Below are 16,235 nucleotides of genomic sequence, written 5' to 3'. Positions count from 1 at the left end.
TTCACGGGGGGATTTCATTATCCTTTCTTTATTTTCATTGGGGTGGGGTACAGCATCATGTGAACTCCCTCACCGCCACTTTCTCTCAACTCCATTTACACAAGATTTAGTATGTCGTTATACACTCCCCCGTGCAAAGGAAGCAGAGACAGTCACATGGGTACCGGGAAATACACTCCCCCGTGCAAAGGAAGCAGAGACAGTCACATGGGTACCGGGAAATACACTCCCCCGTGCAAAGGAAGCAGAGACAGTCACATGGGTACCGGCAAATACACTCCCCCGTGCAAAGGAAGCAGAGACAGCCACACGGGTACCGGGAAATACACTCCCCCCGTGCAAAGGAAGCAGAGACAGTCACACGGGTACCAGGAAATACACTCCCCCCGTGCAAAGGAAGCAGAGACAGTCACACACGGGTACCAGGAAAATACACTCCCCCGTGCAAAGGAAGCAGAGACAGTCACATGGGTACCGGGAAATACACTCCCCCGTGCAAAGGAAGCAGAGACAGTCACACGGGTACCAGGAAATACACTCCCCCGTGCAAAGGAAGCAGAGACAGTCACATGGGTACCGGGAAATACACTCCCCCGTGCAAAGGAAGCAGAGACAGTCACACGGGTACCAGGAAATACACTCCCCCGTGCAAAGGAAACAGAGACAGTCACACGGGTACCAGGAAATACACTCCCCCGTGCACAGGAAGCAGAGACAGTCACTGTGACATTCAGTCACAGCCTTACTATACACACACACATGCTGCAATAATATCCTTGCTGGCTGCTCCCGGGGGTGATGACATGTAACTTACTCCTTAGCGAATCTAAAATAAACCCTGTGAGTAAGAGGAACGCCATTGGGCGCGGCAGGAACAGGAGCCGCCACTGAGCCTCACGTTTATGGGAAATGAATGGGCCGAGTACAGGCAGTCCCTTCTGTAACTGGATCTACTGCCCGCCCTATACTCTTATTATTATTATTATTATTATTATTATTAATAACCGCCTAGTCTGGGGCCCCTCAAACCAGGGCTCAGTGGGAAAGGGGCAGCCCCCAAAGTTATTGACCCCCGGGATAAAATTGGTCTTCACATTTTATTATTTGCGGTTTTTGAATTTTTTAGCTTTTTGCACAGCGGCACTCCAGGTTGGAAATTTCAGCAGCTGTGTGGTTGCCAGGGCTCAATTTAACCTAGCAACCAGGCAGTGGTTTGAATGAGAGACAGGAATATGAACAGGGGAGGGGCTGAATAGAAAGATAAGGAATAAAAAGTAACAATAACAATAAAACTGGAGCCTCACAGAGCAAAAGGGTTTGGCTGCCGGGGTCAGCGACCCCCATTTGAAGATACAGAAGAAGACGGCAAATAATTCAAAAACCATAAAAAATAAATTATGAAGACCAATTGAAAAGTTGCTTAGAATGGGCTATTCTATAACATAGTAACACTTTAAAGACTTCCCTCGGACACCGGAAAGAGCCACGTGACCCATTTTTTGCGCGGCCGTGCCATTATGCCCATATTGCGTGCCCATATAGCCCCGCCTCTGCCTTAGTCATTGCCACGGAAAGTAGGTCAGGGCGTGACTCTCACGAGCTCGCTGGTTGGCATTGTTTCCCTTCCCAGAGATCCCTGCTTCTGCCCCAGCTAGATTAACCCTTTCCCTGATCGGCATCAGCCATGTCTGTACTGTTCCACCTATCTGCCGGCCTGGCCAGGCTCACTTTCTGGCAGCTTAGTGTATGGGAAACTCTATGGCGGAGAGTGGGGGCAACTGCGTCCTGCTCGGGGCAAGTCACGTGATGTCAGGGAGCGATATGACTTTAAGTGAGTCTGCCCGGACTGCTAGATAGGGCTTGTTAGGCTAGAAATGCAATAGGCGTGACTCATTGAGTGCGGGAGAGCGAAGAGCTGACGCTTATATGTCATTATTAAAGAGGCTGGGCCCCCTTAGCCCATAACAAGGTTACAGATATATAGAAACATTGGGGTAACAGTCACCCCGCTATAGTTCCAGGGGTACCCAGGGCACAAATAAGCACTCACCCCAAATCCCCCCCTAACTGGCCTTCAGGCTGGGCCCCCTTAGCCCATAACAAGGTTACAGATATATAGAAACATTGGGGTAACAGTCACCCCGCTATAGTTCCAGGGGTACCCAGGGCACAAGCACTCACCCCAAATCCCCCCCTAACTGGCCTTCAGGCTGGGCCCCCTTAGCCCATAACAAGGTTACAGATATATAGAAAACATTGGGGTAACAGTCACCCCGCTATAGTTCCAGGGGTACCCAGGGCACAAATAAGCACTCACCCCAAATCCCCCCCTAACTGGCCTTCAGGCTGGGCCCCCTTAGCCCATAACAAGGTTACAGATATATAGAAACATTGGGGTAACAGTCACCCCGCTATAGTTTCCAGGGGTACCCAGGGCACAAGCACTCACCCCAAATCCCCCCCTAACTGGCCTTCAGGCTGGGCCCCCTTAGCCCATAACAAGGTTACAGATATATAGAAACATTGGGGTAACAGTTACCCTGCTATAGTTCCAGGGGTACCCAGGGCACAAATAAGCACTCACCCCAAATCCCCCCCTAACTGGCCTTCAGGCTGGGCCCCCTTAGCCCATAACAAGGTTACAGATATATAGAAACATTGGGGTAACAGTCACCCCGCTATAGTTCCAGGGGTACCCAGGGCACAAATAAGCACTCACCCCAAATCCCCCCTAACTGGCCTTCAGGCTGGGCCCCCTTAGCCCATAACAAGGTTACAGATATATAGAAACATTGGGGTAACAGTCACCCCGCTATAGTTCCAGGGGTACCCAGGGCACAAATAAGCACTCACCCCAAATCCCCCCCTAACTGGCCTTCAGGCTGGGCCCCCCTTAGCCCATAACAAGGTTACAGATATATAGAAACATTGGGGGTAACAGTCACCCCACTATAGTTCCAGGGGTACCCAGGGCACAAATAAGTACTCACCCCAAATCCCCCCTAACTGGCCTTCAGGCTGGGCCCCCTTAGCCATAACAAGGTTACAGATATATAGAAACATTGGGGTAACAGTCACCCCGCTATAGTTCCAGGGGTACCCAGGGCACAAATAAGTACTCACCCCAAATCCCCCCCTAACTGGCCTTCAGGCTGGGCCCCCTTAGCCCATAACAAGGTTACAGATATATAGAAACATTGGGGTAACAGTCACCCCGCTATAGTTCCAGGGGTACCCAGGGCACAAATAAGCACTCACCCCAAATCCCCCCCTAACTGGCCTTCAGGCTGGGCCCCCTTAGCCCATAACAGGGTTACAGATATATAGAAACATTGGGGTAACAGTCACCCCGCTATAGTTCCAGGGGTACCCAGGGCACAAATAAGCACTCACCCCAAATCCCCCCTAACTGGCCTTCAGGCTGGGCCCCCTTAGCCCATAACAAGGTTACAGATATATAGAAACATTGGGGTAACAGTCACCCCGCTATAGTTCCAGGGGTACCGCAGGGCACAAATAAGCACTCCCCCAAATCCCCCCCTAACTGGCCTTCAGGCTGGGCCCCCTTAGCCCATAACAAGGTTACAGATATATAGAAACATTGGGGTAACAGTCACCCCGCTATAGTTCCAGGGGTACCCAGGGCACAAATAAGCACTCACCCCAAATCCCCCCTAACTGGCCTTCAGGCTGGGCCCCCTTAGCCATAACAAGGTTGGGGCTCCGTAGCCAGGGCACTGGGCCAGCCCCACAGTTTGGCACTGTATAAGGGTTCTGGATCCAAATCCTTCGGGGATCAGGCTGAATCCGGAACCAAATCCTGTTTGTTACATCCCTAATTGTTATTACGTTATAGATAGAATCTGTGTAGATAGAATGCCTGGCTTTGTCCTAGGCAAACCCCCTTGCCAGCCTATGTAGATAGTACACCCACGTGACCTGTTTCTAGGGCCAGAGACCCTAGCAACCAGCGAGCAGTGTCCACGGAGGGAGCCGCTCAGAGACCTAAATATAAATAGGGAAGGCCTGGGGGCTCCTGAGCGAGTTGTATTTAAATCCAAGGCCCCGTGTTCCCTTTGTTGTGACCGATCCGCCAGATAAATTGATTTCTGACTTTAAACAGCTCAGCGGGAGTCGCAGTGACAATTTTATCTCTGCGCGCCCCCCCTTAATCCTGCTCCAGTTACTTTATATGGAGGGGTTTAGCCGGGCCGACTGTCTGCCGGGGTATTTATAAGTATTTAGGTTAGTGGGCCGGTTCCCTTCTGTGCGCGGCTTAATCTGCAGCAGCAGCAGGGAGGAATCCTGAGCGTCTCTGCCTGGGGGTTAAGACTTGCCTCCCTGCATCATGCGCAGGTCACAGGGGGACACAGCTTGCACAACATAGTGATTTGGGCCTGAATTTGGCACCTTGGCCCATCACCCCCCCCCCCCCGAGGGGCCTGGCGATACCACTGGGGGGGGGGGGGGCAGACTGGGGGAGGGGTGCTGTGGCCTCTGCAGCTCTCTCAGGAGGTAATTGGTGGGGGGGGGGGCAAATAGGCTGATTTTACCACTGCAGGGTATATACAGTACATTTTGCCCCCCTACAGAACTAGCCCAGATTGCTGCTGAGAATCAATAGAGAGATATGGGGGTGGGGGGTCGTGTAAGCAGGAGGCCCAGGCAAAGCTGATTAGCGCTGATCCCTCCCCTGACCTCCATGCTTTGGGCAGCCCCCCAGCTTAATCACTGCATTAACCCTTTGTGGTATAGTTACTGTATTTCCTGGTACCCGTGTGACTGTCTCTGCTTCCTTTGCATGGGGGAGTGTATTTCCTGGTACCCGTGTGACTGTCTCTGCTTCCTGTGCACGGGGGAGTGTATTTCCTGGTACCCGTGTGACTGTCTCTGCTTCCTTTGCATGGGGGAGTGTATTTCCTGGTACCCGTGTGACTGTCTCTGCTTCCTTTGCACGGGGGAGTGTATTTCCTGGTACCCGTGTGACTGTCTCTGCTTCCTTTGCATGGGGGAGTGTATTTCCTGGTACCCGTGTGACTGTCTCTGCTTCCTTTGCACGGGGGAGTGTATTTCCCGGTACCCGTGTGACTGTCTCTGCTTCCTTTGCACGGGGGAGTGTATTTCCTGGTACCCGTGTGACTGTCTCTGCTTCCTTTGCATGGGGGAGTGTATTTCCTGGTACCCGTGTGACTGTCTCTGCTTCCTGTGCACGGGGGAGTGTATTTCCCGGTACCCATGTGACTGTCTCTGCTTCCTGTGCACGGGGGAGTGTATTTCCCGGTACCCATGTGTCTGTGCTTCCCCTGGGGGGGGGGGCTTATATACATTACAGCACTGCTGGCTGAGAGGCCTATGCTAGGTGTAACAGGCTGTAGGACCATGTGACTGGGGCTCAGCGCCACAGTGAGTCATAGGCGGCTGCGTTGGGATAAACAAGGAAGTAGATGATTTGCCCCCGGGGCAGTTACACAGGATGAATGAGAAATACCTGAGTTAATGAAAAGTCTGTTTGTGCCAAACACGGATCCTGGCGCCTCTCCCTGCCGCGCGGGAAACACCGGCTCCCTTGTTGCTCTACTGGCTCGCTTGCATGTTGGCTCCGCCCCTTTATTAACCCCGTCCTGCGGGTTTGGGCAGAAGAACTGAGGGTAAAACCAGAAACAGGCAAAATCAAGAAAAATCAATTTTATTGTTGCAAATGACAAATGTAGAGGTTAAGTTCCCCTTGAATAGTTGGGATGGGGGGGGGGGGGGGTTGCTGACCCCCATTAGCCAGGTTGGTATTGCCCTGCCTGACCAGTGCTTGTTGCCCCCACAGATACCCTAATGATGGAGCCCAAGGAGTGCCTGGCCGTCTCTTCCATCCTGGGCCCCAAACCCGCGCCGACCCTCGTCACCTCCAGCTCCTTGGGGCCCAGCGCCTTGGAGTTTCCCAGGAAGCGGAAAGCCAGCGATTCCGACAACCAGTAAGTCACCCCAAGCCTTTCCAGTTTGTTAGCCCCGCCCCCCACTACTGGGGGTACTGTAATCATGGGAGAGTGACATACACAGGCTATGCAATGAGTGGGCAGGGCTTAGGCAGATTGTGGGTGGGATTTGGAATAATTAGGGAGTTGACCTTGGGTGGAGTTTGGCATAAATAGGGAGGGGCCATGGTGGGTCAGGTGTGTGGCCATGTATGGGAGGGGCATTTTGTGGGTGGAGTTTGGCATAAATAGGGAGTGGCCATGGTGGGTCAGGTGTGTGGCCATGTATGGGAGGGGCATTTTGTGGGTGGGGTTAGGCATAATTAGGGAGTTGACCTTGGGTTGAGTTTGGCATAAATAGGGAGGGGCCAAGGTGGGTCAGGTGTGTGGCCATGTATGGGAGTGGCATTTTGTGGGTGGAGTTTGGCATAAATAGGGAGTGGCCAGGGTGGGTCAGGTGTGTGTGGCCAAGTATGGGAGTGGCATTTTGTGGGTGGAGTTTGGCATAAATAGGGAGGGGCCAGGGTGGGTCAGGTGTGTGGCCATGTATGGGAGGGGCATTTTGTGGGTGGGATTTGGCATAATTAGGGAGTTGACCTTGGGTGGACTTTGGCATAAATAGGGAGGGGCCAAGGTGGGTCAGGTGAGTGGCCATATATGGGAGGGGCATTTTGTGGGTGGGATTTGGCATAATTAGGGATTGGACCTTGGGAGGAGTTTGGCTTAAATAGGGAGGGGTCAGGGTGGGTCAGGTGTGTGGCCATGTATGGGAGGGGCACTTTATTTTTCATTGGGGCCCCATTTTACCACCCAGGGGCCCCAGGTAACAGTGCACTAATAATGGGAATCCCCTGAGGGGAGGGCCGTGATTACTGGGGGTAGCCCTGGGACCTACTAACCCATTGGTCACCTGGGCCGAGGGCCAAAGTAGATGAGAATAACGGGGCCCCAATGAGGAAAAAATGTCCCCCCTGCATTTGGTCACCCGTATTTACATTTTATTTTCCTGCTCACAGAGTCACTGAAGGATCAGACGTGAATGACACTCAGGGAAGGTAAGTTGGACAGGCCAGCGGGTACCAATAGGGTGCTCTGTGTGCCCCCCCTGGCATTCCCAGTACCCAGAGGCACAAACAGCCCCCCCCAGCCCAATAAATAGTGACTGTCTGTGGCACCTTACAGCCCCCCTGGCATTCCCAGTACCCAGAGGCACAAACAGCCCCCCCCCAGCCCAATAAATAGTGACTGTCTGTGGCACCTTACAGCCCCCCCGGCATTCCCAGTACCCAGAGGCACAAACAGCCCCCCCCAGCCCAATAAATAGTGACTGTCTGTGGCACCTTACAGCCCCCCCCTGGCATTCCCAGTACCCAGAGGCACAAACAGCCCCCCCCCCCAGCCCAATAAATAGTGACTGTCTGTGGCACCTTACAGCCCCCCCGGCATTCCCAGTACCCAGAGGCACAAACAGCCCCCCCAGCCCAATAAACAGTGACTGTCTGTGGCACCTTACAGCCCCCCCCGGCATTCCCAGTACCCAGAGGCACAAACAGCCCCCCCAGCCCAATAAATAGTGACTGTCTGTGGCACCTTACAGCCCCCTGGCATTCCCAGTACCCAGAGGCACAAACAGCCCCCCCCAGCCCAATAAATAGTGACTGTCTGTGGCACCTTACAGCCCCCCCGGCATTCCCAGTACCCAGAGGCACAAACAGCCCCCCCCAGCCCAATAAATAGTGACTGTCTGTGGCACCTTACAGCCCCCCTGGCATTCCCAGTACCCAGAGGCACAAACAGCCCCCCAGCCCAATAAATAGTGACTGTCCTGTGGCACCTTACAGCCCCCCTGGCATTCCCAGTACCCAGAGGCACAAACAGCCCCCCCAGCCCAATAAATAGTGACTGTCTGTGGCACCTTACAGCCCCTGGCATTCCCAGTACCCGAGGCCACAAACAGCCCCCCCAGCCCAATAAATAGTGACTGTCTGTGGCACCTTACAGCCCCCTGGCATTCCCAGTACCCAGAGGCACAAACAGCCCCCCCCAGCCCAATAAATAGTGACTGTCTGTGGCCACCTTACAGCCCCCTGGGCATTCCCAGTACCCAGAGGCACAAACAGCCCCCCCAGCCCAATAAATAGTGACTGTCTGTGGCACCTTACAGCCCCCTGGCATTCCAGTACCCAGAGGCACAAACAGCCCCCCCCAGCCAATTAAATAGTGACTGTCTGTGGCACCTTACAGCCCCCCCTGGCATTCCCAGTACCCAGAGACACAAACAGCCCCCCCCAGCCCAATAAATAGTGACTGTCAGTGGCACCTTACAGCCCCGCCGGCATTCCCAGTACCCAGAGGCACAAACAGCCCCCCCAGCCCAATAAATAGTGACTGTCTGTGGCACCTTACAGCCCCCCCGGCATTCCCAGTACCCAGAGGCACAACCAGCCCCCCAGCCCAATAAATAGACTGTCTGTGGCACCTTACAGCCCCCCCGGCATTCCCAGTACCCAGAGGCACAAACAGCCCCCCAGCCCAATAAATAGTGACTGTCTGTGGCACCTTACAGCCCCCCCGGCATTCCAGTACCCAGAGGCACAAACAGCCCCCCAGCCCAATAAATAGTGACTGTCTGTGGCACCTTACAGCCCCCTGGCATTCCAGTACCCAGAGGCACAACAGCCCCCCAGCCCAATAAATAGTGACTGTCTGTGGCACCTTACAGCCCCCCTGGCATTCCCAGTACCCAGAGGCACAAACAGCCCCCCCCAGCCCAATAAATAGTGACTGTCTGTGGCACCTTACAGCCCCCTGGCATTCCCAGTACCCAGAGGCACAAACAGCCCCCCCAGCCAATAAATAGTGACTGTCTGTGGCACCATACAGCCCCCTGGCATTCCCAGTACCCAGAGGCACAAACAGCCCCCCAGCCCAATAAATAGTGACTGTCTGTGGCACCTTACAGCCCCCTGCATTCCAGTACCCCCAGAGGCACAAACAGCCCCCCCAGCCCAATAAATAGTGACTGTCTGTGGCACTTACAGCCCCCCCCGGCATTCCCAGTACCCAGAGGCACAAACAGCCCCCCCCAGCCCAATAAATAGTGACTGGTCTGTGGCACCTTTACAGCCCCCTGGCATTCCCAGTACCCAGAGGCACAAACAGCCCCCCCCAGCCCAATAAATAGGACTGTCTGTGGCACCTTACAGCCCCCCTGGCATTCCCAGTACCCCAGAGACACAAACCGCCCCCCCAGCCCAATAAATAGTGACTGTCAGTGGCACCTTACAGCCCCCCCGGCATTCCCAGTACCCAGAGGCACAAACAGCCCCCCCAGCCCAATAAATAGTGACTGGTCTGTGGCACCTTACAGCCCCCCCGGCATTCCCAGTACCCAGAGGCACAAACAGCCCCCCCAGCCCAATAAATAGTGACTGTCTGTGGCACCTTACAGCCCCCCCGGCATTCCCAGTACCCAGAGGCACAAACAGCCCCCCCAGCCCAATAAATAGTGACTGTCTGTGGCACCTTACAGCCCCCCGGCATTCCAGTACCCAGAGGCAACAAACAGCCCCCCAGCCCAATAAATAGTGACTGTCTGTGGCACCTTACAGCCCCCCCGCATTCCAGTACCCAGAGGCACAAACAGCCCCCCCCAGCCAATAATAGTGACTGTCTGTGCACCTTACAGCCCCCCTGGCATTTCCAGTACCCAGAGGCACAAACAGCCCCCCCAGCCGAATAAATAGTGACTGTCTGTGGCACCTTACAGCCCCCCGGCAATTCCCAGTACCCAGAGGCAACAAAACAGCCCCCCAGCATAAATAGTGACTGTCTGTGGCACTTACAGCCCCCCGGCCTTCCAGTACCAGAGCACAAACAGCCCCCCCCAGCCCAATAATAGTGACTGCTGTGGCACCTTACGCCCCCCTGGCTTTTCCCAGTACCCAGAGGCCAAACAGCCCCCAGCCCAATAAATAGTGACTGTCTGTGGCACTTACAGGCCCCCCCGGCATTCCAGTACCCAGAGGCACAAACAGCCACCCCCCCAGCCCCAATAAATATAAGTGACTGTCTGTGGGCACCTTACAGCCCCCCTGGCATTCCCAGTTACCCCAGAGGCACAAACAGCCCCCCCAGCAATAAATAGTGACTGTCTGGTGGCACCTTACAGCCGCCCCTGGCATCCCAGTACCCAGTAGGCACAAACAGCCCCCCCAGCCCAAAAATAGTGACTGTCTGTGGCACCTTACAGCCCCTGGCTATTCCAGTACCGCGAGGCAGCAAACGCCCCCCCGCCCAACTAAATAGTGACTGTCTGTGCACTTCAGCCCCCCCGGCATTTCCCAGTACCCAGAAGGCACAAACAGCCAGCCCAATAAATAGTGAGGCACCTTACAGCCCCCTGGCATTCCCCAGTACCCAGAGCACAAACAGCCCCCCCCCCAGCCCAGACCCTGTGGCACTTACAGCCCCCCGGCATTCCCAGTACGCAGAGGCACAAACAGCCCCCACAGCCCAATAAATAGTGATGTCTGTGGCACCTTACAGCCCCCCCGGCATTACAGCCCCTGTCCTGTGGCCCAGGCATTCCCAGTACCCAGACACAAAACAGCCCCCCAGCCCAAATAAATAGTGACTGTCTGTGGGCACTTACGGCATTCCCAGTACCCAGAGCACAAACAGCCCCCCAGCCCAATAACATACACTGTCCTGTGGCACCTTACAGCCCCCCCGGCATTCCCAGTACCCAGAGGCAGTGAAGCAGAAATGGACTCCCCCCCCCCACAAACTGTTGCACACAGTAGGAAATGGAGGGGTTACTTGCCCTTGCAGGGAGGCGCACAGAGAGACAGAAAAGAGGCGCAGAGAGAAAATGAACAACTTGATTGAAAACCTGTCGGCCATGATCCCCCAGAGCGGCCCGTTACCCAGCAAACCGGACAAGCTCACCGTGCTGCGCATGGCCGTCCAACACCTCAAGTCGCTAAAAGGTAAGTCCGGCCCAGGGTGTCACCCAGTGCGGTCAGCCCCGCCCCCGAGGATGTCATTTCCTGGCAGAAAGGGAATCTGGACACATTGCTAGATAGGCTTTACTTGTTCCCCGTGTCCCTTCCCTTCCCAGGGTCCAACCCCTCATTCGCCGACGAGAGCCCAAAGCCTTCCTTTCTGAAGCACGAAGAGATGAAACAGTTAATCCTGAGGGTGAGTCTGTGGGGTCCACTCCCCCTCTGTGGGTTCCTCCTGTCCCCATCTTGCCCTTCTGTCTCCATCTTGCCCTTCTGTCTCCATCTTGCCCTACTGTCCCCATCTTGCCCTACTGTCCCCATCTTGCCCTACTGTCTCCATCTTGCCCTACTGTCTCCATCTTGCCCTACTGTCCCCATCTTGCCCTACTGTCTCCATCTTGCCCTACTGTCTCCATCTTGCCCTACTGTCTCCATCTTGCCCTACTGTCTCCATCTTGCCCTACTGTCTCCATCTTGCCCTACTGTCTCCATCTTGCCCTTCTGTCTCCATCTTGCCCTTCTGTCTCCATCTTGCCCTACTGTCTCCATCTTGCCTACCTGTCCCCATCTTTGCCCTACTGTCCCCATCTTGCCCTACTGACCCCATCTTGCCCTACTGTCCCCATCTTGCCCTACTGTCCCCATCTTGCCCTACTGTCCCCATCTTGCCCTATCACTGTCCACTTACCCCACTTGGCCCTTTTCATCATGTTCTACTATCACCCCCCACCCATTGCCCCAGTGTTTTACTTTCATGTCTTGTAGTCTCCACTTGCCCTACTGTCCCTCCATCTTGGGCCCTACTGTCCCCATCTTGCCCCTACTGTCTCCATCTTGCCTACTGTCTCCATCTGCCCTTCTGTCTCATCTTGTCCTACCTGTTCCTCTTGCCCTATGGCTCCATCTTGCCCTTCTGTCTCCATCTTGCCTACCTTGTCCCCATTTGCCCTACTGTCCATCTTCGCTACTGTCCCCATCTTGCCTACTGTCCCATCTTGCCCTATCTGTCGCCCATCTTGCCCTACTGTTCCCCATCTTGCCCTCTGTCCATCTTGCCCTAACTGTCCTCCATCTTGCCCTATCTTGTCTCCATCTTGCCCCTACTGTCTCCATCTTGCCCTACTGTCTCCATCTTTGCCCTACTGTCCCCATTTGCCTACTTCCCCATGCTTGCCCTACTGTCCCCATCTGCCCTAACTGTCTTTGCCCTACTGTTCTCCATCTTGCCCTACTGTCTCCATCTTGCCCTTCTGTCTCCATCTTGTCCAACTGTCTCCATCTGCCTAATACTGTGCCCTTCCCCATCTTGCCCTACTGTCTCCAACTGCCTACTGTCTCCATCTTGCCCTACTGTCCTCCATCTTGCCCTACGTCTCCTCTTGCCCCTACTGTCCTCCATCTTGCCCACTGTCTTCCATCTTCTTGCCCTTGCCCTCTGTCTCCATCTTGCCCCCCCAGTTGCCCAGTGTTACTTTTCATGTCTTGGTAGTCCTCCCATCTTGCCCTACTGTCCCCATCTTGCCCTAACTGTCGCCATCTTGCCTCTGTCCCGATCTTGCCCTACTGTCCCCATCTTGCCCTACTGTCCTCCATCTTGCCCTTCTGTCTCCATCTTGTCCTACTGTCTCCATCTTGCCCTACTGTCTCCATCTTGCCCTACTGTCCCCATCTTGCCCTAGCTGTCCCCATCTTGCCCTACTGTCCCATCTTGCCCTACTGTCTCCATCTTGCCCTACTGTCTCCATCTTGCCCTACTGTCTCCATCTTGCCCTACTGTCTCCATCTTGCCCTACTGTCAACATCTTGCCCTACTGTCCCCCATCTTGGCCCTACTGTCCCCATCTTGCCCTACTGTCCCCATCTTGCCCTACTGTCCCCATCTTGCCCTATCTGTCCCCCATCTTGGCCCTACTGTCCCCATCTTGCCCTACTGTCCCCCCCATCCCCTACCCATCTTGCCCCTACTGTTCTCCATCTTGCCCTAACTGTCTCCATCTTGCCCTACTGTCTCCATCTTGTCCCTACTGTCCCCGTCTATCCCTACTGTCCCCATCTTGCCCTACTGTCCTCCATCTTGCCCTACTGTCTCCATCTTGCCCTACTGTCTCCATCTTGCCCTACTGTCTCCATCTTGCCCTACTGTCCTCCATCTTGCCCTAACTGTCTCCATCTTGCCCTACTGTCCCCATCTTGCCCTACTGTCTCCATCTTGCCCTACTGTCTCCATCTTGCCCTACTGTCTCCATCTTGCCCTACTGTCTCCATCTTGCCCTACTGTCTCCATCTTGCCCTACTGTCTCCATCTGCCCTACTGTCCCCATCTTGCCTAACTGTCCCCCATCTTGCCCTAACTGTCCCCATCTTGCCCTACTGTCCCCATCTTGCCCTACTGTCCCCATCTTGCCCTACTGTCCCCATCTTGCCCTACTGTCCCCATCTTGCCTACTGCCCCCATCTTTGCCCTACTGTCCCCATCTTGCCCTACTGTCCCCATCTTGCCCTACTGTCTCCATCTTGCCCTACTGTCTCCATCTTGCCCTACTGTCCCCATCTTGCCCTAACTGTCCCCATCTTGCCCTACTGTCCCCATCTTGCCCTACTGTCCCATCTTGCCCTACTGTCCCATCTTGCCCTACTGTCCCCATCTTGCCCTACTGTCCCCATCTTGCCCTACTGTCCCCATCTTGCCCTACTGTCTCCATCTTGCCCTACTGTCCCATCTTGCCCTACTGTCCCCATCTTGCCCTACTGTCCCCATCTTGCCCTACTGTCCCCATCTTGCCCTACTGTCCCCATCTTGCCCTGTCCCCTTGCCCTACTGTCCCCATCTTGCCCTATCACTCTCCACTTACCCCACTTGGCCCTTTTCATCATGTTCTACTATCTACCCCCCCCCCATTGCCCCAGTGTTACTTTCATGTCTTGTAGTCTCCATCTTGCCCTGCTACCCCTTCATATCCATGTTTCCCGGGGGGGGGATACCCCCATGCCCCTTCCTGCCCCCCCATCTTACCCTTGTGTCCTTTGCATTTCAGGCTGCAGACGGATTCCTGTTTGTGATTGGCTGCGACCGAGGAGAAATCCTATTTGTGTCGGAGTCTGTGACAAAGACGCTGAAGTACAATCAGGTGGGCCCCCCCCGCCGGCACTTTGTATAGTGGGGAGTGGGCCTTGCAGCCCCGGGGGGGGGGTCACAGTAACCCAGAAATGCATAAAGCCTGCCCTACTTTCCTTCTCTTTCTTGGAAACATTATCTGCCCCCCCCCCATGCCACTCATGTGATAGGTTACTTTAACCCTCTCACTGCCGGGAGAGATTAAGCACCTCTGCATTTTCCCAGAATGCCGCTCTTCTCTTTCCAGGGGGACCTCATGGGGAAAAGCTTGTTTGATTTCCTGCACCCCAAAGATGTTGCCAAAGTGAAAGAGCAGCTTTCCTCCTCCGACATCGCCCCCCGGGAGAAACTGATCGATGCCAAAAGTAAGTATGGCCGAATGGGCCCAATTCCCCCCCCCCCCAGAAACGCACACAGTTAGGGGCTGTATATATATATATATTATGGGTGATAGGGGGTCCAATAGAGTGAATTCAGTTGTCCCATGGTGGGTCAGTGTTTGGTCTGTGGGAGGAGCCTTCATTTAAAGGGGTAGTTGCTTTTGCCCCGCCCCCAAGGAGCCGGTTCTTACTGTAGCAACCCAGACAGCCCCAGACAGTAGGGCAAGATGGGGACAGTAGGGCAAGATGGGGACAGTAGGGCAAGATGGGGACAGTAGGGCAAGATGGGGACAGTAGGGCAAGATGGGGACAGTAGGGCAAGATGGGGACAGTAGGGCAAGATGGGGACAGTAGGGCAAGATGGAGACAGTAGGACAAGATGGGGACAGTGGGGCAAGATGGAGACAGTAGGGAAGATGGGGACAGTAGGGCAAGATGGGGACAGTAGGGCAAGGTGGGGACAGTAGGGCAAGATGGAGACAGTAGGGAAGATGGGGACAGTAGGGCAAGAGGGGGACAGTAGGGCAAGATGGAGACAGTAGGACAAGATGGGGACAGTAGGACAAGATGGAGACAGTGGGGCAAGATGGAGACAGTGGGGCAAGATGGAGACAGTGGGGCAAGATGGAGACAGTGGGGCAAGATGGAGACAGTGGGGCAAGATGGAGACAGTGGGGCAAAATGGCGCCCTATTCAAACCCCCCCCCTTCATAAACGCACAGTTAGGGGCTGTATATATATATATATATATATATATATATATATATATATATATATATATATATATATTATATATATATATATATATATATATATATATATATATATATATATATAATGGGTGATAGGGTGTCTAATAGAGTGAATACAGTTGTCCCATGGTGGGTCAGTGTTTGGTTTGTGGGAGGAGCCTTTATTTAAAGGGGTAGTTGCCACTGCCCCGCCCCCGAGGAGCCGGTTCTTACCGTAGCGACCCGTATGCGTTTCCTCATTAATCCGGACGCCATCTTTTGCATTGACACAGTCTTATTAAACTATTTTGCAAGCTGGTTTGCAAGTTCACACGCACTTTCAGGCGTCGCGGCTGCACTGGGGCTCCCGGAGGTCCTTCTTCTGCCGGATGAAAAGCGGCCGAGCCAATCACAAGGAGGAAAAGGACTTCCTGCGCAACTCAAAGAGAAAGGGTAAGTATTTATATATTTATATGGCGCCGACATGTTCCGCAGCGTCATTGCCCCCCGGGGGTAACGCTTGGCTCTTGCCCGCAGATCACCGGCGATATTGCACCATACATTGCACCGGGTACCTACGGAGCTGCCCCCCCAGCGAGGAGGAGTGTGACACTGACCGGGAGGCCCCCAATTCCAGGTGCCTGGTAGCCATTGGCCGGCTCCACCCGTATATCACCCCCCAGAACAGCTCCGAGGTCAAAGTGAAACCCACAGAATTTGTCACCCGCTATACTATGGATGGCAAGTTTGTGTATGTGGATCAACGGTGAGGCACCATCACATACTGTACTGTCTAAGGGAAACACTATGGCACCTCCTACCCATATGTATAAATACAAATATACAGAGAGGGAATGTTCTGGGCACACAATAAGCTGTACCCCCATACTGTACTGTCTAAGGGAAACACTATGGCACCTCCTACCCATATGTATAATACAAATATACAGAGAGGGAATGTTCTGGGCACAGCAATAAGCTGTACCCCCATACTGTACTGTCTAAGGGAAACACTATGGCACCTCCTACCCATATGT

At 54.2% G+C, this 16,235-nt stretch overlaps 2 protein-coding genes across 2 annotated transcripts in view; both read left to right on the top strand.

Annotated features, from left to right (window-relative positions):
* The window catches only part of stk38l (serine/threonine kinase 38 like), a gene marked incomplete at its 3' end in the record, with an annotated part of 387,778 nt that overhangs the window by 18,199 nt on the left and 353,344 nt on the right, over nt 1–16,235 (top strand).
* The window catches only part of arntl2 (aryl hydrocarbon receptor nuclear translocator like 2), a 29,654-nt gene that overhangs the window by 4,936 nt on the left and 8,483 nt on the right, over nt 1–16,235 (top strand). Inside the window, 8 exon segments of the mRNA NM_001102828.1 lie at nt 5,819–5,966; nt 6,983–7,021; nt 10,800–10,957; nt 11,089–11,168; nt 14,008–14,100; nt 14,335–14,452; nt 15,514–15,651; nt 15,736–15,964. Coding sequence (NP_001096298.1) covers nt 5,819–5,966; nt 6,983–7,021; nt 10,800–10,957; nt 11,089–11,168; nt 14,008–14,100; nt 14,335–14,452; nt 15,514–15,651; nt 15,736–15,964 — 1,003 coding nt within the window.

The sequence above is a fragment of the Xenopus tropicalis genome, chromosome 3, assembly GCF_000004195.4.
Source record: "Xenopus tropicalis strain Nigerian chromosome 3, UCB_Xtro_10.0, whole genome shotgun sequence".
Taxonomy (NCBI): Eukaryota; Metazoa; Chordata; class Amphibia; order Anura; family Pipidae; genus Xenopus; species Xenopus tropicalis.
Note: the sequence above shows the minus strand (reverse complement) of the source record. Positions and strands in the feature narration are given on the sequence as shown.